This window comes from Miniopterus schreibersii, assembly GCF_964146895.1.
Source record: "Miniopterus schreibersii genome assembly, chromosome: 20".
Classification (NCBI taxonomy): Eukaryota; Metazoa; Chordata; class Mammalia; order Chiroptera; family Miniopteridae; genus Miniopterus; species Miniopterus schreibersii.
Genome location: NC_138122.1, coordinates 777,579 through 799,386, shown reverse-complemented (window position 1 = coordinate 799,386; position 21,808 = coordinate 777,579). Strand labels below are relative to the sequence as shown.

The 21,808-nt window shown below is 39.6% G+C and overlaps 1 protein-coding gene across 1 annotated transcript in view; it reads right to left on the bottom strand.

The window, feature by feature from the left end:
* Positions 1 to 21,576, bottom strand: part of TBCEL (tubulin folding cofactor E like) — a 74,594-nt gene extending 53,018 nt beyond the window's left edge. The window contains exons 1-3 of the mRNA XM_081122728.1: positions 21,435 to 21,576; positions 2,506 to 2,655; positions 982 to 1,121 (exon numbers count right to left, since the gene is read on the bottom strand). Coding sequence (XP_080978854.1) covers positions 982 to 1,121; positions 2,506 to 2,638 — 273 coding nt within the window. The 5' untranslated portion in view covers positions 2,639 to 2,655; positions 21,435 to 21,576. The remainder of the gene's footprint in view (positions 1 to 981; positions 1,122 to 2,505; positions 2,656 to 21,434) is intronic.
* Between the last annotated feature and the right edge of the window lie 232 nt (positions 21,577 to 21,808).

The following is a 21,808-nucleotide window of genomic DNA, read 5'->3' as shown; positions in this document are numbered from 1 at the left end:
AAAGAGACATAGGAAGAGAGCAATCTGTTCAGAATGAAATGAAAGCAAGGAAGCCTTTCATGTCAAGAGTTTATCATGTGCTGTAAGAAGCAGCACTGTGACTAAAGATGAAGATAAAGCTCTAGACATAGCACAGGGCCCTGTGATGGAGGGCCACACTTAGAGAATTCACTTTAGTTTCCAGGCAGTAACAAACAACTACAGGACTTCAAACAAGAGAGTGTCATGACCTATTTCACTTATTCACTGCAGAAGATAGCTTAGAGGAAGCAGTTAACTTAGAGAAGGTAGAATTAAACTGAGGCTGGATAACCCATTAGCAAGCTTTTCCAAGTAAGAAATAAGAGCCTAAGTTAAGGTAGGAGAACAAATCAAGTAGAAAAGACTTTTTTCCTTATTCTAAAGGGTAGTTTCTATTAGGTAATGTTATAATCCGGTAGGTAATGATATGTATAATCATGAGAGAGAATTTATAATCTGTGTACTTGGTTCAGAGTTACTCTGAGATCAAAAGGCATCAGTTATGTCAAACCACAGAGAATAAAATTTTAAAAAGTTCTAAAGTATTTGGAATAAATTTCAGTAACAATATTTTTATAACCTTAGTTTCAACCTCAAGCAATTGTTATGTCAGTGTATAGTAATAAATGTGGAGGGAGCAGGGGAGACAAAGTGCAGGCTATGTAAACTAGTGACACAGTAGAAAGCAATGCACTGCTAGCAGCCTAAGCTTCTCTATCTCATTAACCTTTGGGTGCCTGGAATAAAGTTCCTCAGTGTTTTTCACAATAGTAAAAAACAAATGAGCAATAACCAAATTAACTGAAAAATTATCAACAGAACAGTTCAATCAGTTATTTATCCTGAGACATACAGACCACAAGAATCTCAACTGACCGAATTCCACAGAACACTTAATAACATAAACAATAAGAGTAATTATTGCTACATTTCACCAAAATGCAGCTATATAAATTTTACCTCATGCCAGTCTTCGAGTTTGTTGTCAGAAAGATCTAGTTCTGACACATGAGCGCAGAAGGCAGCAATCTCTGTTTCATCCCCTGCACAGGTGATTCCACAGCTGTTCAACACCAGGACACTTGGGAGGTTGAGGCGATCTGAATCATAGGGGAAACAAAACACTTTTTATGTCAGCCTAATTCTTGTCTACATACGTTCAGCACCCAGGAAGCATCGGACCTGAGAATTCTGAATCCTAAGTGGAGACAGCCAAGTACGAATCAGTCAATAGTTTGGTTCAAAAATTAACCAGGAGATGTGAAGTCCCGGAGCAGCATCACCAAAGTCCTGGAGGCTTTACCTCCCACAGGACTGTTTATTCATCACATGCCATCACCTTGTCACCTGAAGACCAGGTCCCTGTGGCTCATGCCTGACCACCAGTATCTTCTTGATTCTTTTCTTTTCAAAATTTAGTTCAAAAGTATCACTCTGGGGAGTTCTCTTATCTCTGTCTGGTATATATTTTCACCTTTTGCTGCCTTTTAAAATAACCTCAAACGATTAAAATTAGTCTTTGCAAAACTACTTCTGTTCTACATGTGTCAATAAAACCACTTACTATCACTAATAAGAAGGGTGAACATGAGAAGTCAACCACTCTTTCCCTATTTGGTATAAAACAAGGGCTCACAAAGGTAATATTTATTAATGGAGGCCTCATATTACATGATTTTTCAATTTAGTACTTATCAGTATCCAATTTTTTAGAATGGGAATGGATCCTGAAAAAAATGACTAAGTAAGAAGTGCACTTCTCTCTGTCATTTCAGTTTATATGGAGCAACAAGAGAGTTATACTGAGAAATAACAAATGCTCGGTGACCTTTGGACACAGGAACCAAAACACTATTCAATAATAATCTCCCATAATTACAAAGAACTAATGCTATGAACTGTTAATTACAACATTAAGCTAAAACACAACCTGCACACTTCTAGTTGGAGATCTTTGCTCGCATCATAACCCCTCTTCTGGAATGTATCTCCTCTAACTAAACTCTACATTCCTGAAGGCTTAGTTCAAGTCTCACACCTTTGAACCCTTTTCTGATCTTACTAACTCTCTTCTAAACTTCTTCCCCAATCACCGTGCCATTCACTGGGATCAGCGTAAACTACCTCATGCTGTATTTTTCTAAATGGGGCTATCTTGCAGTCCAATCAGATTGTTAGGCTGTTGAGGGCACAGTACAGTTTTACAGTATCTTGTACCCTCCAAGTTCCTTGAAAGAATATGTATTTGAAATGTTATCACTCAAATATTGTTCTTGTCCTATGAGTGCAACTAAAATGACTTTTGGCCAATCAGGAGCAAAACAAATCCTTTCATTTTTTTTAAAAAAACTGAAATTGTAGCAAGGGAGAAAGAATGACTTATAATTCAAAATAAAGAAAATAATTTGCAAACAAGGCAATATTGTGGTTTAATGTGCTAATTAAGCTCCAGCAAATAAATGTTTTAGGTCCCATCTTTCTTACCTTTCATAGGAGAACCCTGAGGTGTAGCTGGGACATGGACTCCCATCCCAGGACCACGGCGGTAAGGAAAGTTTTCAGGACTGTATTTCTCACATAATACTTGCATAAAACTCCTTCCGCTAGGTTGATCCATCTTTCTTTCCTAAAATTCTACAAGAAACCAAGAAGTCATTAAGATTATTTCTCTTGTAGTATAAGAAGAATTTTTTAAGAATCAATTATTTATAAGGCACTAGACTAGGCATTGCAGAATATAAGACACAGTCACTGCTCCCAAAAATTTATACTGTGGTGAGACCTTATGACTTAAGGAAGACCATATTTAGACAAGAGACAGCAATACACTTCAGCACATGATAATTACAATGCAGATGAAAAGTCCTACATGATTTAGAGGTGGTGGCAAACATTTTCAACTCAGGGTGACAGGACTTTGGGCTGGTGTATATGGTTCACGTAGTCACTGGTGAAAAGGGCTAGACAGAAGGAACTGATGAGACATCACACTAAAGAGTTTGAATGAACCCTGATATTTGTCTCTTCTTCCATAGTAAAAGGATTTTTAATTGTATACATAGCTACTTGTATTTAGGAATGAGAATACGATTAAGTTCTAGTTGATGAAATAAATTATTCTATGGCCACTTCTAGAAATCATTCTTCAAAGAGAACCAAAGTATGCTTGTTGCCTGAGTTGTTTATTTTTGCTTTTATTGTCTTTGCCCAAGATATATCCCCCCTAAAATTGCTAAGATCAATATCAAACAGTTTACTGCCTAAATTTTCTTGTAGGAGTTTTATGGTTTCAGGTTTTACATTTAAGGCTCTACTAGGTTTTGAGTTTATTTTTGTATATGGTGTAAGAAAGTGGTGCAATTTCATTGTTTTGCATGTCCAGTTTTCCCAACACCATTTATTGAGAAGACTGTCTTTACAACAATGTATATTCTTGCCTTCTTTGCTGTAGATTAATTGAGCATTTAGGCATGGGTTTATTTCTGGGCTCTCTCTTCTGCTCCTTGATCTATGTGTCTGTTCTTGTGCCAGTACAAACATTTGTGCACTTACTGAATCAAAGTTTTATCTGCAGAATTTACCAGTTTAGACTATGGAACACATTTCATAATATCACAAGTCACCTGGAGAATACAGGGCTGCCCCCTGTCAGGATCCTCATTTGGGAGCTTAAGGTTAGTTTTTAGTTCAAGACAGTTTGTTCTTTCTATCAGTGTCCTCTATCCCAGCACTGACTGTGTCAAAACTGAACTGCTCTGCATTCATCTAGGCCTTCAGGAAACTTCAGGCCATAAGATTCTTTTTCTAATGTAAATTTATCACAAGTAACAGACAATATAGAGCAGGTGCTGTCATTAGTTACAGCACCATAGCTTTTATCAAAGATCTGTCTCAAGTAAATGCCAAGAAAATTTTAGAAATGTTTTTAAAAAAAAAGAAAAAAAAGAAATGTTTAAAAAAAAAGTCAAAGCAGCACCCTAGTCGGTTTGGCTCAGTGACTAGAGTGCAGGCCCACAGACGGAAGGGTCCTGGGTCCATTCTGGCCGGGCACACACCTTGGTTAAGGCCCCAGTTGGTCAGTGTGTGCAAGAAGCAACCAACTGATGTGTCAACCTCACATTGATGTTCCTCCCTCTCCCCCTCCCTCCCTCTCTCCCTCCCTCTCTCCCTCCCTCTCTCCCTCTCCCTCTCCCTCTCCCTCTCCCTCTCCATCTTCCCTCCCTCTCCCTCTCTCCCTATCCCTCTCCCTCTCCATCTTCCCTCCCTCTCCCTCTCTCCCTATCCCACTCTCTCTGAAAAGCAATGGAAAAAATATCCTCAAGATGAGGATTAAAAAGAAAAAAGGTCACAGAAATTACACTGCTGTCTTCCATGCAACTGGCAGCTCAAAAAGAATGGCGAGTGTGGGGAGGGCGGGGAGCTGTCGGTGTCAAAACAAGTCACTGAGTTAGCATCTTTTACCTGGAAGCTTCAGCACCACTTAAATTCAAACCTATGCAATAGCAATAATCATACACAATTTGAATGAGGCAAACTGAGGGATGGTAATATTAAAGACACATTCAAGTCAAAATAAGTCCGAGTAAGCGAGTAATCATGGGAACACAGGAAAGTTATTTCTCATGGCCCCAGGCTTTAATAACTCTTCCAGACAGGCTGGGGATTTTTTCCTTCTTTTTTCCCACCCTAAAGGCTTAAAAGCAATGCCAGGCGCCTTCATTGGTCATTTTCCAGGATACTCTATTGAAAAAGCTTTCCAGGAATGTAGATAGCGTACACATTAATATGTGGGTTCTGAATTAGAATGTTAAGATTGCAAAATGAATCAGTAACATAAATCTACTCAAAATCTGTTGAGGGAGTTTGAGGAGGAACAGTAGGTGGGAAAGGAAAATTGAAAACCAAACAGATTGAAAAATGAGGAAATGCAGGATGCAAAAAGATCTTTAAGTGGAGCTTTTGTAAGGTTTTGGGGGGTGGGGGGGAAATCTATGCCTTTCTGGGGGGAAAACAGGTGTCAAATTACATCTGACTATGTCTCCTTGGCACAGCGCTAATGCCTTTGTGAAAGCGGCCCACAGCGCGCTCAGGCGGGCGGGCAGGGCCTGGGCGATGCTGCTTGGTTCCATCATCACGTTGGGGAGCGCGCCTGTCAAAAGTTCAACTCCTTTGGGCCTCAAGTCCTGACTATACTATGCTCTTGTAAAGTGCTGGACAATGTCACGATAAAGTGCAAGTTGGTGGATAAGGTGTTCAGTATACTTTTGCCAAATAGATAATATCAGAACAGAAATAGGCCACGTCCAGCATGAAGCAAAAGCTTCACTGTGCTGTGTGTGGAGGGCTGAGAGAGCACCTCAGGCCTGCAGTGTCACTGCCTTTGCGAGACAAGTTAGATGTGTTAATACGTGTTAGCCAAACATTTCATCCAAATTACCCAAACTATGTCCAAACTACTGTGACTCTGGAACCATAATGGCTCCAAGAGGCAGAGGTGACAAAGCCATAAATACACCTGAGGGTGCATGCGAGCTTCCAGGCTTCCTACTACCTCTTCCTATGGAGATGAACTGAGAGGCCTGGTGCTTCCTGCAGCAGGAAGCCAATCCCACAGGATCCAACTGGAATAATAAATAGTTGGAAACTGATTTACAGTTCTAAAAAATAAACTGCAATAATTCAAAATATGCATTAGTTTAGGGGGAGGCTAAATCTCCAATAAGAGTTTTCATAGCATAAAAAGAGTGGAGGAGACACTCTCTGGTTGTTTAAAACTATTTCCAGCGCAGCCGGTGCAGCTCAGTGGTTGAGCACTGACCTAGGACCCAGGAGGTCACGGTTTGATTCTCGGTCAGGGCACATACCCAGGTTTTGGGCTCTATCTCCAGCGGGGGGCATGCAGGAGGCAGCCGATCAATGACTCATCATTGATGTTTCTATCTCTCTCTCTCCCTCTCCCTCTCCCTTCCCCTCTCTGAAATCAATAAAAACATATTTAAAAAAAAATAAAACTACTTTCAGTCATTTGACATGGACCCACTTATACACAACTAACCAATCTCATCATTCATCAGAGAAGGGCAGAAAAAAACTATGCTCTAAAAGCCACCTGCCCATGCCCTAGCCAGTTTGGTTCAGTGGTTAGAGTGTCAGCCTGCTGTGGAATGAAGGGTCCTGACTTTGACTCTGGTGAAGGGCGCATACCTCTGTTGCAGGCTCAATCCTGGAGCTCGTCAGGACAAGTGTGGGAAGCAACCAATCAATGTGTCTCTCTCACATTGATCTCTCTCTCCCCCTTCCACTCTCTCTGAAAAGCAATGGAAAAAATATCCTTGGGTGAGGATTGAAAAATAAAATAATAAAATAAAAGCCACCTGCCCATATTTTGGTATCAAATATTTGAAGAAAAAAAACAAAAAAACTTAGGTTAAACATTTTGGATGAAGGCTCTACAATTTTATGTTTAGGTCCCTTTGGTCAGATGATATTTCATTCTAGTCATTTTCCTCCACTTAGGTGTCTATTTCCTTTACAAGACAATCTAAGAGTAAAAATCTCTTTACCACTTGTTTAACAAAAATGGAGCGAATATATTTAGTTAATTTTATCATCTCTTTTGTGCACCTTATCATTTTTCCCATTCATGTATCATAAAATGAATGTCCTCACAAAGCTTAAAGTCTTATTTAGTTCTGTTCAACAAACAGGAAGCAGACAGTGCATCTGTGTCAAACACTGTGGGGAGCACTAAAGAAGTGAGAGTGAGAAAACCCGAGCTCTGCCCTCAGGACCGCCACAACCTACACGAAAACAGGGGCATCACACACGCCTGAAAGAAGCCTCACAGAAACCATGAATTCAGACACAAGAAGTGATGAACCTTTGGAAGAATGATCAAGGAAGTAGGAGGTGAAGCTTGAGCCATTCTGAAAGGTGATTAAGATTAGGTTAACTGGGTGGAGAAGAGCATTTCATGCACAGGAAATAACAGAATGTGAACAGGCGCAAGGGACATAAAACACTGTCTAGTCAGCAGTATTGCTAAAATGTAAAATACGTGTTGGGGAAGCAAGGGAGGCAGGATATTTTGCTGCAGGGTGGGTAGAAGACTCAGCTTATTGCTCAGATTCAACTTTATCCTTTAGAGATAACAGTAAGAAATTTTTTGATAGATCACTGTGAATAGTTGCAAGGAGGGGGTTACCAGTCTTCATGAAGAATATCAAGAGTCAAATGGTGAGAATTTCAAACCCCATGGGCAATTAGGAGTTTATTCATTTTGGGGGCACATTTTCAGTACAGACAAGTAGATAGAAACTGCATATGCAGTGAAGGAAATAAGTGAAGACAGGGCATGGACCAGGCCTCCGAGAAGTTTAGATGAGAGCAGAAGAGATGGGAAAACTGATGAGGAAAAACCAAGTGTCCACAGACAGAGTTTTTATAGCTTATTCTCTTTTTTAAAAGGGTAAAAGATAAATTTGTAGTCTGAGTTTTTCAGGGGGGGAGGTCAATAAAAACAAAATAAGTTTGTGAGGGAAAATCTCCCAGAGGTCATCAAAGAATCCTTTAAGATTATTAGCTTTCTCAACTTTTCCAAGTATTTTTTTATTATGTTTTAAGCCCATTTAACTTTTGCTTTGTTGGTTTTTAACCCAGAACAGCTTCCTTTTTTGAAAGATCCCACTACACCCAAACCATGCCAGTGTCTTGGACATTTTAGGTAGCTGGGACTTCTATTTATTTTCCAAATCTTTCTGATCCTCAGCATAAGTATATCCCAATAAAACATAATTACTCTAGGAAAGGATATGTACGTGTTATATATTTTTCCTTCCATAAAAGATTAAGTAAATTAATTAATAAAGGTATATGAAATAAGCTTTCTCTAGCCCTGACTGGGTGGCTTGGTTGGTTGGAGCACCGTCCCATATACCAAAAAGATTGCGGGTTCCATTCCCAGTCAGGGCACTACCTAGGTTGCAGGTTCGATCCCTGGTCGGGTATGTATGGGAGGCAACCGATCAACGTTTCTCTCTGACATCTCGGTTTCTCTCTTTTTCTCCTCCCCTTCCTCTCTTGCTAAAAAATCAACAAAACATATCCTTGGGTGAAGATTTTTTTAAAAAAAGCTTTTTTCTAAATAACTGCTTTAAAAATACAAGTGATAACACTTTCTGAATTTTTTAAATGTTCAATTGTAAAAAACCTATAACACCATATAGTTTTCCTGTAGATGTACTTTCCATTTTTATTGGCTAAGAAAAGCATGTAAATAAGCACTGCCCAAACCTTCTCTTATCAGAAGCATGCTTACAGCCACAGCCACACCCAGAAGCTTGAGGATGCACTTTATAGTGTATACTTTTGCAGACAGTTTCTCCATGCTATGTAGATACATATTTTTTACACAAACATTAAATTACTTTATATATATACTATGTATATATTTTTTTGCTAAATAGCTCATGAAAAACTTTATCAATAAATGTATATCTACATAATCATTTTTAAGGTTTGCAGAGTATTCCAATAACAAGCTTTTGCAGCTGAAGTCACGAATGACAGCTATCTCTCCCATAAAAACACTTCAGGGACATTATCCAAGTGAATAGAATTAGGCTAGACAGTCTCACTCTTGATTTCATTTATCTTCAAGTATGTAAACCTGCAATTCTCAGTACCTCCCCTAAGCATTATGTAACATACTTAAGTGGATGCTTTCTTGGGATGAAAAGAGAGGAAAATAAACTAATTCTAATAAACTTTCAGAACTATTCTATAGTTCACCAATTCACAAATCTATGCATTCCAAGTACAAACTGTAGTGTAGCTAATAAATCCATTACTATGACATACCGCTTAATAAACTATGAACCACTCTGTTTTTCAGTCTTTCTCAACTGTATACTAAACCACATTTAAGTGTAATAATGTAGCACATCAACTTTTCAAGATAAAATATTTTTTAAAATATCCAACATTGCCAAATGAAATGTGAATTCAGTCTCCTGCTTAGTCCTTGAATTATGCTATTGTAAGTCACTGCTACTGCCCTCTTAACTTCTCACAGCACTTTGCTTCTCTCTAAAAGTAACAGATATTAAAATATCTAACTCAAATTCTTTATTCCAAAGATATCTAAAGCTGTGACTCTGTTATCAGTGAATACAGCCTCAGAGCTGTATGTATTTTCTACTAAACAACTATAATGCATATAAGGCATATTTGATGTTGAAAAGAGACAAAGTTTTCTCATCTACAACTGCACATTTTCAAATGTGACTGACATGCTTGCTTGTGGTCTATTGTATGTAAATACAGTACTTGGAATTTCTGATCCAAATGCACTGACCGAAGAATTTTAAGACTCTGACTAGAAAGCATTTGAGAGAAAACAAAAATTAAGAAAGTATTGCTATTTATACTGAAGTGAAAATATTTCTAAGGAATTCTCTCTTGATTTCTATAGGTCCTTATTGTCCACAAATGTTGGCTTAAACCAAGTGTTGATATCCCTATTAAATTAGGCATTCTAAAATATAGAAAAACACTTTCCACAAACTTTCAGAAAGAATAACAAAAAAAGTTTAACATTCACTATACCCTTTAATTCATTAGCATCCAAGGAAGAATTCTACCCTTACAGCACCTCCCAGCTCCTTCACAAATTTGTATACATTCCCTCTCCACTGGCCCAGATTCAATTTGGGACAATCTCAAGGCTTGTTGCACTTTCTCAAAATTCAGGAGCAGATACATTTACTCTCAAATTCATGTTTCCCCAAAGCCAAGTGTCCCCACACAGAGTTTAACAACCGTTTTAAAGCCTAGCAGTTTTCCACAACCACCCCCTGAAACAGACAAACTGACACATCTCTATTTACAATATGAAACTGAGGTGACTTGCTCAGGTTTCTGTGGCACAAACAACATGCTAAGTCATACTTTCTGCACTCCTAATCTATTGAGCCATGCTGTGTTTATTAAAAAAGAAATATTTCACGTCAACAATATATGGCATCACACACAAATCATAGAAATACAACTTATTAAAATATATGAAAACCGCTACACCCAAAATACCTCTTGAACAACATCAAATTGAAGCACAAAACTAAACAGCAATATTGGTTTAGTCACCAAAAGGGAAAAAATATTCTCAACTTCTCCTTCCTGCTAAAAAAAGCAATAAATATTAGTTTCTTGAATGGATTCGTTTTCATTAAAAGAAAATTATATGTGCATGCTATCTCTCAGTGATGAATACACAAGTTTAAGGTCATCATTACTCAGCTGTTCACAGAACAGATTACTCCCATGATCTCCACTCCTGAGCACCAATAGAAACTATTAAGTTAAAATAAGGCCTCACTGGGAACAGACTACTAGGTTCACTCTGTAGCCTTCCAGACCAGTGATTTTCAACCTTTGTCATCTCATGACACATAAACTAACTACAAAAATTCTGCGGCACACCAAATAATATATTTTTGCCAATCTGACAAAAAACATTGGTATAATTTTGATTCATTCACACCAGATGGCTATTTTGTTGGCTGTTGTCTTTTTTATTTTATTTGATAATATAAGGGAAAAGGGGTCAGTGCCCCTGAATAAATAGTCAGGTATTGCATGTTTTAAAAATGATCATGGCTCACGGGTTGAAAATTGCTGTTCTAGAAGACTTTACAAACCATTCTGGCTAATAACCAGGGAATGCCAGAATGTTAAACATCGGCCACATAGAGTTCACAAAAGTTTACATGCCATTAAAACAATTCACTAGTCCCTTTCACTTTTATTGCTGCTATAGCATGGCCTGTGGTGGCATTGCCTGGTGGTGGTAATACAAGTGCTGGTTCTAGATCAGAGCTGCCTGATGTAAATCATGACTGACTCTACCACTCTGTGTGACTGGCGGCAAGTTTCTTCGGTTCTCTAAGTCTTTGTTGCCTTATCCATAGAAAGGGGTAATAGATAACCTCTAACTCCTAGTTTACAGGGTGCTAAAGATGAGTGGTGACAATATGCATAAAAAGTGTTTACCACAGTGCCTGGCACATAGAAAGCACTTAATAAATATGAGCTTACTATTACTCCTATCACTACTGTTACTCCTAGTACTCCTACCATCACTACCCAGGGAATATGGTAGCATTAATGTAGGGCTGGGGGACTAGCAATTTTCAACCTAATTGTTTTTGGTTCCAGGTCTTTGTTAATTAATGCCAATTAATAATTCAGGCAGTAAAAATGTCTGACACTTATAATGCCTCCTTAGCTGGAAGCTCTTCCTCTGTCCTCTCCACCTATCTAAATTTTATACATCCTTCCATGCACAACTCAGAATATATTTCAAAAATGAAGCCTTTTCAGATACCTCCTGCCCTAATTACCGGTTTCCACTGAGCTAAGCTCATAGTATCTATTGCCTAAAATATTCAGTGGGCAACTAATCAATCACATACTGGCATAGGATCTTTTCATTTTTGTCCCACCACTCATGCATAATGATGTGATTTTCATGTGCTTATGCCTTGTGTCCTTAGAATGTATAGTTCTTGAGGGGAAGGACTATTTTTACCACATGCTTCTTTGTAGAGATCATGGAATAAAATTTTGCACTTAATTTGGCACTCAGCAAATGTGCTAATCGATGAGTTTTCTAATCAATTCTGATTGTGCATATCAAGTGAATTTTATAAAATATGAAAAGCAGGTTTATTAATAAACTCTGAGATCAAAGTACTTATGAACAAAAATACTTCAGATCAACCACTAAATATGTACTTAAGTCTACCACTCCATGGGGATTCCAAAAATAACAGATGACATGATTGAGCAATGAATCCGTAGCATAGTCAGAAATACCTAGACAAGCTAAATTCTTCTGCAAAACCTACAATCACAATAGTTTTAATACTATTGAACATATGATTTTTGGTATCCATATCATACATTTCATATGCAAGAGTTAATAATTTATGCCATACTTCAGAACACTTTAGTAACTACAGATTAATATATATGCATTGCTGGTATATATGCATTGAGGATATAAAATGGTATAGCTGCTGTGGAAAACAGAATGGCAACTCCTCAAAAAATTAAACATAGAATTACCATATGATCCAGCAATCCTACTTCTGGGTATATACCAAAAGCATTGAAAGCAGTGACTTGAGTAGATATTTGTACAACAGTGTTTATAGCAGCATTACTCACAATAGCCAAAGGATGAAAACAGCCCAAATATCAATTGACATATGAATAGATAAACAAAATGTGCTATGTACATATGATGGAATATTATTCAGCTTTGAAAAGGAAGGAAATTCTGACATATGCTAACACATGGAATAACTTGAACACAATGATAAAAGAAATAAGCCAGACACAAAAGGACAGATGCTGTACAATTCCACTTATATGAGCTATGTAGAGTAATAAAATTCAGAGAGACAGAAAGTAGAATTATGGGTCGGGGAAAGTCGGGAATAGGAAGTTACTGAGTAATGGGTACAGAGTTTCAATGTGGGAATATGAGAAATTTCTCGAGATGGATGGGGGTGGTGACTGCACAACGTGAATGTGCCTAATGTTAGCCACTGAACTGCACACTTAAAAATGGTAAGAATGGGGCCTGGCTGGTGTGGCTAAGTCAGTTGGGTGTCATCCTGCACACTGAAAGGTCACCAGTTCAGTTCCCAGTCAGGACACATGCCCAGGTTTTGGGCTTGATCCCCAGGAGGGGACGTGCAGGAGGCAGCCAAGCGATGCTTTGCTCTCACATCAATGTTTCTCTCTCTCTCTTCCTCTCTTTCTAAAAGTCAATAAAAAAATCTTTTTTTAAAAAATGGTAAAAATGGTATATTTTGTTATATATATTTTACCACAATAGAAAATATTTCAAAAACTTAGTAAGATATATAATATGTAAAAAATGAATATGGGTCAAGTCCAAAATTTCTGGTTCTCTCTCAGCACACTTACCAAATTAATGACAATTCACTTAAGGATCTCAGTGAGTGAGGGATAAATTTTAGGCAAATCTCAATAAATGCATTTTATGGGAATTTTAATTTGTGATGTATATGATCTTTGTCTTTTTCTTGGGCTCCTTTACTAATGTTCATGTGGAGAAATGTGGGTAATGTATGAGGAACTATAGAATTAAAATTTAAATTACAACTTCCAAAAGGTACTTGCCTTTATAAAATTTATGCCTCAAGTTATTAGCAGTATCTCTGAGAATGATCCTCATGAGTTAAAATAATAAAGGATTAATAACTTAGACTTGTTTTCAACATTTTAAGAGTCCTAATTCTTTCCTAAAATTCTTTGCTCATTTACCTATGAATTATCAATATCATTACAAATATAGCAAATTATTCTCAAAAAAGAAGTCCCTTTTTTAAGATAATGATATCTGTCAATAAGAGCTTAGTATTTGAGAGATTCACTGCATTAAACTACTTTTTGAAAATAAAATACTATAAAGATATGTGTAAACATAAATGGGAAGGGAAAGTGCTAAAGTTAATCGTTTTCTGAAAAACTCTCTGTCTCCCAAGATTTCATAGTAAAATTGTGCCTCGTTATTAGTGAATTCCTTATCTACAAATTTGCCTACCCACTAAAATTTGTTGCAATCCAAAAACCAGTATTTGGAGCATTTCCACTTCAAAACTTAGAGTTGTTTGCAAATACTCACAAAGCAACAAAAATTTGAGTAACACGATGTACACGTTTCCAGCTGAGATAGAACAAGGTGGAATTCTGCCTTCTCGTTTCAGCCCTCATGCTGTAAACAAGTATCCTTTCCGCTATCTATTTAATGCCATGCTTTTCATATTTTTGTGTTTTTGAGGTGACTTTACTATTGAAAATGGCCCCAAGTGTAGTGCTAAAGTGCTGTCTAGTGTTCCTAAGAGCAAGAAGGCTGTGATGAGCCTTATGGAGAAAATACATATTAAATGAGATTTCTTTAGGCATGAACTATAACGCTGCTCACTAGTAATTCAAAGTTAATGAATTAACAATATATACGGAACAAGGTGTCTTTAAACAGAAACACATATAAAACGAGGTTATGTATTGATCAGTTGACCAAGGGCTGGCAGGAACCTAACTCTGTATTTCTCCCAGGAGCAATGGTTCCAGAGGCACTAATTCAGTATTCGTGGCAACTTTACACAGGTACCATGCATAACAAGCCTCAGAAGCACAGGCTATACTTGGTTAAAGCTAACAACTTAGGGGTGTGGGTGGGAGTGGGGGGAAAGGTCAGTGAACAGAAAAGGCAGCCCAAGCGCAGGCATAGGTAATACTGCAAGAAGAGGCATAGAGATCCACAACAAAAACTACTCAATAACTGGTCTTGAGACAGTGATCGTCAATCTGGGGAAAATGAAAGTTAATCCTCACCTCACAACTTAGCAAAACTCAACCCCAGATAAAATGTGAAAGGCAAACTTTATCCTTATGAGAAGAAAATGATTATATTTTTCTAATAGAAGAGCTTTAAGATCTTGATATAAAAAAACATTTCATAAAACATAAAAGGAACCCATAAGGAAAGGTTGACCAGTAAAATGAAAGACTTTTGATCATGAAAAGGCATTAAACACTTAAGAAGACAACTGGAAAAAGATACTTGGAACACATGTAACTAATATAGAGAGCTCCTGAAAACAGTAAGAAAAAGGCAAACTACCCAACAGAAAAATGGACAAAAGACATGAACAAATATTTAACAGAAGATAAAATTCTAATGATTAATAAACATGTGCAAAAGATGTTCAACAATATTCCAAAACAAAAAATTAAAATCTCAATAAAATACCATATTATATAAATCAACAACATTTAAAAACTCCAACAATACCAAGTGTTGGAGAAAATGTGGAAGAATAGGAACTCTTCCATTGCTAGTGGGAGTACAAATACCTTGGTACAAATTAATGCAAATACCTTGCAAAACAATTTATCAATCACTGTCCAGTGAAGTTAAAGGTGCACACACCCTGTGATACAAAAATTCTGCTTCTCAGTGTAAACTCTACAGGAACTTGTTCACCTGCACCAGGAGAAAAGTAAAAATCTCCACAAGACTATATTTTGAAATTACAAAAGTCCTGGTAGTAAAAAGGGCCTTACATCCAAGAATAGGCAGCTGGATAAACTGTTATATTCATACGGTGAATAGTTACACAGCCACGGAAATTAACAATTGATATCTCCCTACGACTGCTTGTTCATCAACATGAATGACTTTAAAAAAACAAAGCTGAATGAATAATCACAAGAATATATACAAGTTCACTACTTAAAAAATTTAAAGCCATAGAAAATTAATGATTGTATCATTTAGGGTCACATACAGGTGTGGTAAAAACCAGAAGGAAAAGGCAGAGAATGCTAACAACACTCAGAGTGGTGGTACGCTGGAGGGTGGGGATGGATAACCAGGGAGACACACGGGGCAGATCAACCCTACTTCCCTCCTCAAACTCGCTCCTCCACTGGGCCCTGCCTTCAGAGCTACATCCGATTTCTGTCTTCCTCTCTTGTAGTTAATCAGCAAGACCGATCAAGGGTACCTCTAAAACACCCCAATTCTTTCCATCTCCATTGTTTTACTCTGGTTCAAGCCTCCATCAGCCTCTCACTCATGACAATACAATTCAATCTCTACAAAGGAGCCAAACGGTCTCTAAATTTTAGTCATGTTCTTTAAACTCTCCAATGGCTTCCCTTCACACTTAGAATAAAACGCAATCTCTTTATCATAGTCTTAAGGGCTTCATTTAAGCCTACCCCTCTAGAACCTCACGAGCTCCACCCTCTTCCTAGCCCAGTAGGTGACTCCCCCGCTTAATGCATTCACAAGGATGCCCTTTTCCTGGCTCTTGGCTTAGCTGGCTTCATCTCAGCATTTAAGCCTCAAATAAATTTAAACATAAATGTTACCTCTCAATGAGGCTGCCTCTGACAACCCCATCAAAAGCAGCACCCCTGCTACCTTCAATCACTTATCATTTCAACCCTTTTTCATTTTTTAACAGTACTTCTCTCGGTCCTGGTTCTAGGTCCCTCTCTCTCAGAACCAATCCCACAAAAGCAGGAGCCATCAGCCTGGTCCAGCAGTGTCTCGCACCTGGCAACAAGTAACTTGTTGGATGAATGAAAAAGTTAATTTTACTGTGAATAAACATGAACATCTTCTGGCAGTGAAATGAAAATCAAGTACACCAATCAGGAGTATGACAGAATGGAAAGAGAAATTTTGAAAATCACTGGAAACGCATTCATCTAAGAATTTTAGTTTAAATATTCTTTGTCTCTAAAGTACTAGTAATAGATCCCACTCCTGAGGATCATCAGTGACCTTAGTTCAGGCTTCACACAGGCATACAGTCCTGAATTCCAGTAGTTTGTCATTTGCTTAAATCTCCTGTTCTTTTTTTCATTAATCCTCACCGGAGGATATTTTTCCATTGATTTTTAGAGTGGAAGGGAGGGGAAGGGGGAGAGAGAAAAAGAGAAAGATCAATGTGAGACACATCCATAGGCTGCTCCCTGCACAGGCCCAGATCAGGCTGGGGATCCAACCTGCAACCCAGGTACGTGCCCTTAACCAGGAATCGAACCCTTGATCCTTGGGTGCACAGGCTAATGCTCTGAGCCACACTGGCCAGGGCTAAATCTCCTGTTCTTAGAAGAGCACTATGATTAAGAACATGAACTTCAGTTTGGCCTGAGTTCAATAATGAATCAAAATTGAAATATGAGCAAGTTACTTACCTCTCTAATCCTATTTTCTCATTTGTAAAATGGATCTATTAATAGCTACTTCAAAGTCATAATAGAGATTAAATAAAATTTTTAAAATATCTAGTGGTGTCTGGCATGTGGTAAGTAGTCAATACATTGTAGTTATTATGATGAAAACTGAGTAGGAAAATCCAGACAAACAGGAAAGCTTATCTGAGTCAGATAACAACTAAACATCTTCTGTCACTAGCAGAGGTAGACTAACTTTTAAAATGTACGGGGAATACATACCAGGACTAAATGCCTTTCCTTCCAAAAGAAGGCAAATGTACAGAAAGGTGATACAAAAGAATGTCCAAAGCACTTTGAGAACACCAAAACTGAGTCTTAAAAGAGAGCCACAGGAACTCCCCAGATGAAAAATACAGAACATGTAAAGGCCCAAATAAGGGTGACAAGTGTTGAGTTGCTGCCGTGGACTGTGTGGGAAGAGGGCTGGAAGGTGAAGACGGGCTGGCAGGACCACATGGTAAGGGCAGCCCTCCGTTCAAAGTTTGCACTTTATTCTTCAGGCAATGGGGAGATGAAGGGGGAAAAAAATTTAATGTGCTAATTTGACACAAAAATTCTAAAGCAAAACACCTTTATGACTTTAAATATCATATAGGCCCTCTATCTGCTAAACCTGAGAAGTTAACTATGACTGACCGGGAATCTATTAGCACCACTCTTGTCATGCTGATCATCCTTTTGACAGCAGATAAGACCTTTTGAGTTTCACTTTATGCCTTGTATTATGTTGTTTTACATATGTTCTCTCATCCAATTATTACAATACCCTATGCAGAGTACTATTATTAATCCCATATAACACACTGAAAAACTAAGGCAGAAATGTTAGTCAGATGGCTAGTGAGTAGAAGAGACAGGATTCAAATGTGGACCGCCTGACTCCAAAGCCCTAAAATTAAACCAACCTACTGACTGCTATTCATTTACATCACTCGAACAAAAAGGTACATACTATAAGTAAGTACCTACTATAATTTAAAGCATCACACTAGGTCAGTGATTCTCAAATTTTACTGTATAGAAGAATCACAAAGGCAGATACCTAGATTTTGATTCAGTAAGTCCAGGGCACAATTTTCAGAGATCTGCAGTTTTAACCACAAATCCAGTTAATTCTGATTCAAGGGTCCAGGAACCATACTCTCATAAAGCTTGTGCTAGGTGTCCTAGAGATTCAAGGATATTTGAGCTTCCTGTCTTCTATAAGTTTACAGTCTAAAAGGGGTAAAAAGAAGGTACACAAACAACACAAAGCAATTCAGGAAAAGCAATACAGACAATACAGAAAACAAAGACTTAAAGGAAGAAGGGTCATCTGTAATGAAATGGAAATAAGATGGATTTCATTAGGAAAGGAGACATTTCCTACAGACTTTCAGGGATGATGTTACATACAAAGGAAGGTATGATGAGTAGACCACTTGGTAGAAATGGGGGATCTGCATTTAAGAATGGAAAAATAACGTCAGAAAGAATAGAGGCTGTGGAATGACCTCAAGGTCAACCTACACAGTATGGGCTCTTAATGCTGGCACTGGGAAGCTGCTAGTGGTTTTGAGGAAGGAAATGATAAAGGACAACAATATTCTTTGAAGCTATACAAGATCATGCAGAACTAGAACAACAGACAATTTCTTTCTAATCTCAAAGAAATACGAGTCAGAATAGGGTAGTGAAAAAGTTGAAAAAGGGAGGAATGGTAATTCTTAATGACTAACTGCATGTAGGGCAAAGGCAACTCTCACAGCTAAATGATTTCTTCACCCCTTAAACCCAACTTGTATCACTGTCAGGTTCATGTTACTTTTTAAGAACTTTTTCTTACACAGCTAACCAGGCTCAAAATATATAAAGTTCACTTATTTAAAACACAGTATGTGACTAAGAGGTGGTTAATAGGCCTCTGAGTAGCCAAAATATGTATCACGAAGTTCAGGTGCTAAAAAATATACTAATTTTCATATTATAATATATATAAATGAAAGAACATTATTCAGAGCTACACAATCTCATTTTACACAAAGTTCTAACAAATGTAAGCATCTAATTTCCAAACTCACAGCAGTTTGGAAGCAAAAATTAGAAGGGGAAAAGATCCTGCTATAGGTGCACATTCATTTAAAAGTCTGAGGTTCAAAAGAAATGAAAACTATAAAAAAGCACACACAATCACTCAGGTTAAATTCTCCACAACTGTTTATTGATAGGTACACAGTTACCAGAAAAAAAAAAGTAATGAGAATCTTCCTTAATGTTTCAAATACCTACCCCCCATACACAAAAAAACCTTTTAAACATTCTTTAAAGCTAAATATTTTAAAACAACTATTTACCGATTAAAATTTAAAGGAGGACTTATACATGCCAACACAGTCTGCTCATCAATAACCAAGATATAGTCAATAAACAGTTAAAGGTAAGAAAACTGTATTTTACAACACACAAAGGTTTAAAGATTGTAAGAATGCTTTCTTAAGGCATCTAAGTCAAGAATGTGGCTCCATTGATGAAGTTTAATTTCAGTAATTCTTCCCTGATGTCTGCTGTGCCTTTGAATTCCATGTTCCAAATAATATGGAGCCATCCTCAACAAAAATTAACACTATTAAGCTGGTCTTAAATATATACCCTATAAATTTACCTACTGAAGTCAGCTAACACCATTTGACACTCAACATCCTGTAGCAATAGGCTACGTGACAACTTTTAAAAGAGCTTTAAATATAGCAACATATGTAGGCTTCTCACTTGGTCACCAACACTCTTACTGTTTATTATAATACTATCATATAAGCACCTCACTAATTTATAACAGATGAAAACAACATTTTCCTAGGGGAATAACAATGTTAACCGAGTCAAATTTATACTTAAGTTTATGATTAAGTTTAAAATATATACCAAAGCCTTTAATTATTTAGAAGTATACCATACATTATTAGAGTAAGAATAGTTTAGGTTTCAACTTGATATTTTTTTAAATAGCAGAAAAGCAAATCAATGTATATTTACAGCACTGTAACACTGAAATAAAATTACCTTAAATATGTTGTAGGGATAAATCAACTAAATGGAACTAGATCTCTCGTATTTCTCAGACACAGTGAAGGGCAGAGAAAGTTAAAGAACATGCTTATTTCAAAATTTTCATCAAATGATCAAGCAAATTAAGATATCAAAGATTAAGATTATGGTACAAAACAGCAGTCAAATATGGTATGTTATTAATATTTAAACAAATGAAGCTGGTCCTCTCCCCAACACCCTCACAATCCATGTCCTGTAATCATCCTTGCTCTCTAGAAGCATACAGTATGAGGGCATTAATTGAAGCCAAAGAAATGTGCCTTGGAGAGTCTTTTTCAAACGGCAATTTGTGACCCGTAAATCAACATAGTGGATTTAGTCAGCATTTTTTAATGAAAGAAAATAAAATATAATAGAAATTATTAGACTGCATCACATGTAATAAGGATAAACATTGCCTTGTGATCCTTATGTACTAGATCGTGATATTAAATGTACTTCTCTCTATGGAACATGGTTTTTAAAAAGATGAAGTTTGAAAGCTCCTGCTCTAGAGATCTGGGTGTAACGGCTCAGGACCCAGAGGCTGAATGCTTTCAACAGTCCTCAGCACCTACACAAAACCTCTTTGCGCAAGATGGACTCTCCGAAACCGATTTAAAGAGCTCCAGGGCAGCACAGAAAGAGCTGGCACAGGCCTCAGCTAAACCTGTGCTTGGACTAGGATTCTTAACTTCCCCAAGCAGCCTTAGGCGGTGCCTACAAACTCCTTGTAGGTCAGCAACCTTCAGAGTAGAACTCCTCCTTCCTCCACTTTAGTGAACACTCAACTCTTGCAGTTAACTTTCCTCAACTACAGCCGCCAGCACCAGTGCCCCGAGAAGGCAGCGTAAAGCCTGCGCTGCACCACTTCCCAGCCCGTCTCCCCCGAGAAGCCCGAGCTCCGCCCTCGCCACCCGCAGCAGAGCCGGCCGCCACCTGCCCGTCCCAGGCCCCGCCCGGCTCCAGTCCCTCCCCTCCGCATCCCCGGCCGAGGGCAGAGCGACTCCCCGAAGCCCTCCGTAAGCTCCGCGCCCTGCATCAGCCCAGGGAGGGCCAGGCCCGGCGCCCCAGGACCTCCTAGGGGCGAGTCCTCTACTGTTTTGCTTTGGTTCAGTGGTTCAGAGACCAGTGCCCAGGTGCCCGCCCAGCTCCCAGGGACCCCGGCCTCCCGCGAGCCCCGGGGCCTCTCCCATGCGCCACGCCCGGGCGCGGGAGACGCCGCACCTCCGCCGCCCCCCGCCCCCGCCCCCGGTCCAGGACGGGCCGCCCTCTCCCGCCCGGACCCTCTCCCGGCGCCCTGCCCGGGCCAGGCAGGCCTGCCTCCCGGGGCCCCGGGCAGCCGCCGACCCGGCCCTTCTCCCACACGGGCCTCGTCCCTCCCGGGGCCTCGGGTGCTCGCTCAGCCGCGCCCGCGGGAGCGGCCCCCGCCTCGGCTCCGGAGGGGCGCCTGGGCCGCGGGAGCCCAAGGAGGCGGCGCGCGGGGCTCCACTCACCCCTCAGCCCGGGAGGCGGGAGCTGCTGCGCCGTCCTCCCCCCTCCCGGCCGCCGCGGGAGCCGCTCCGCCTCGGCCCGGTCCCGGCCACCCCGACCCGCTCCGCTCGCCTCGTCCCCACCGCGGGCCGCAGGAGCCCAGCGTCCCGGCCTGACCCGGAAGCAGCTGTCAGGCCCAACAGCCCCACGTGACCCGGCCGCGCGCTCACGTCGGCTGCGTGCGTGGGCGGGGCGCCGGCGGAGCGGGCCGCGGGCGCGGGCCGGGGGCGCGGGCGGCGGGCGTTGGCGCGGCGGGGCCGAGCCTGGGGGCCGCGGGCCGGCCCTGCCCTGCGCCGCGCGAGGGCCGCCCGGGGCGCGGGGAGGAGCGCGGGCTGTC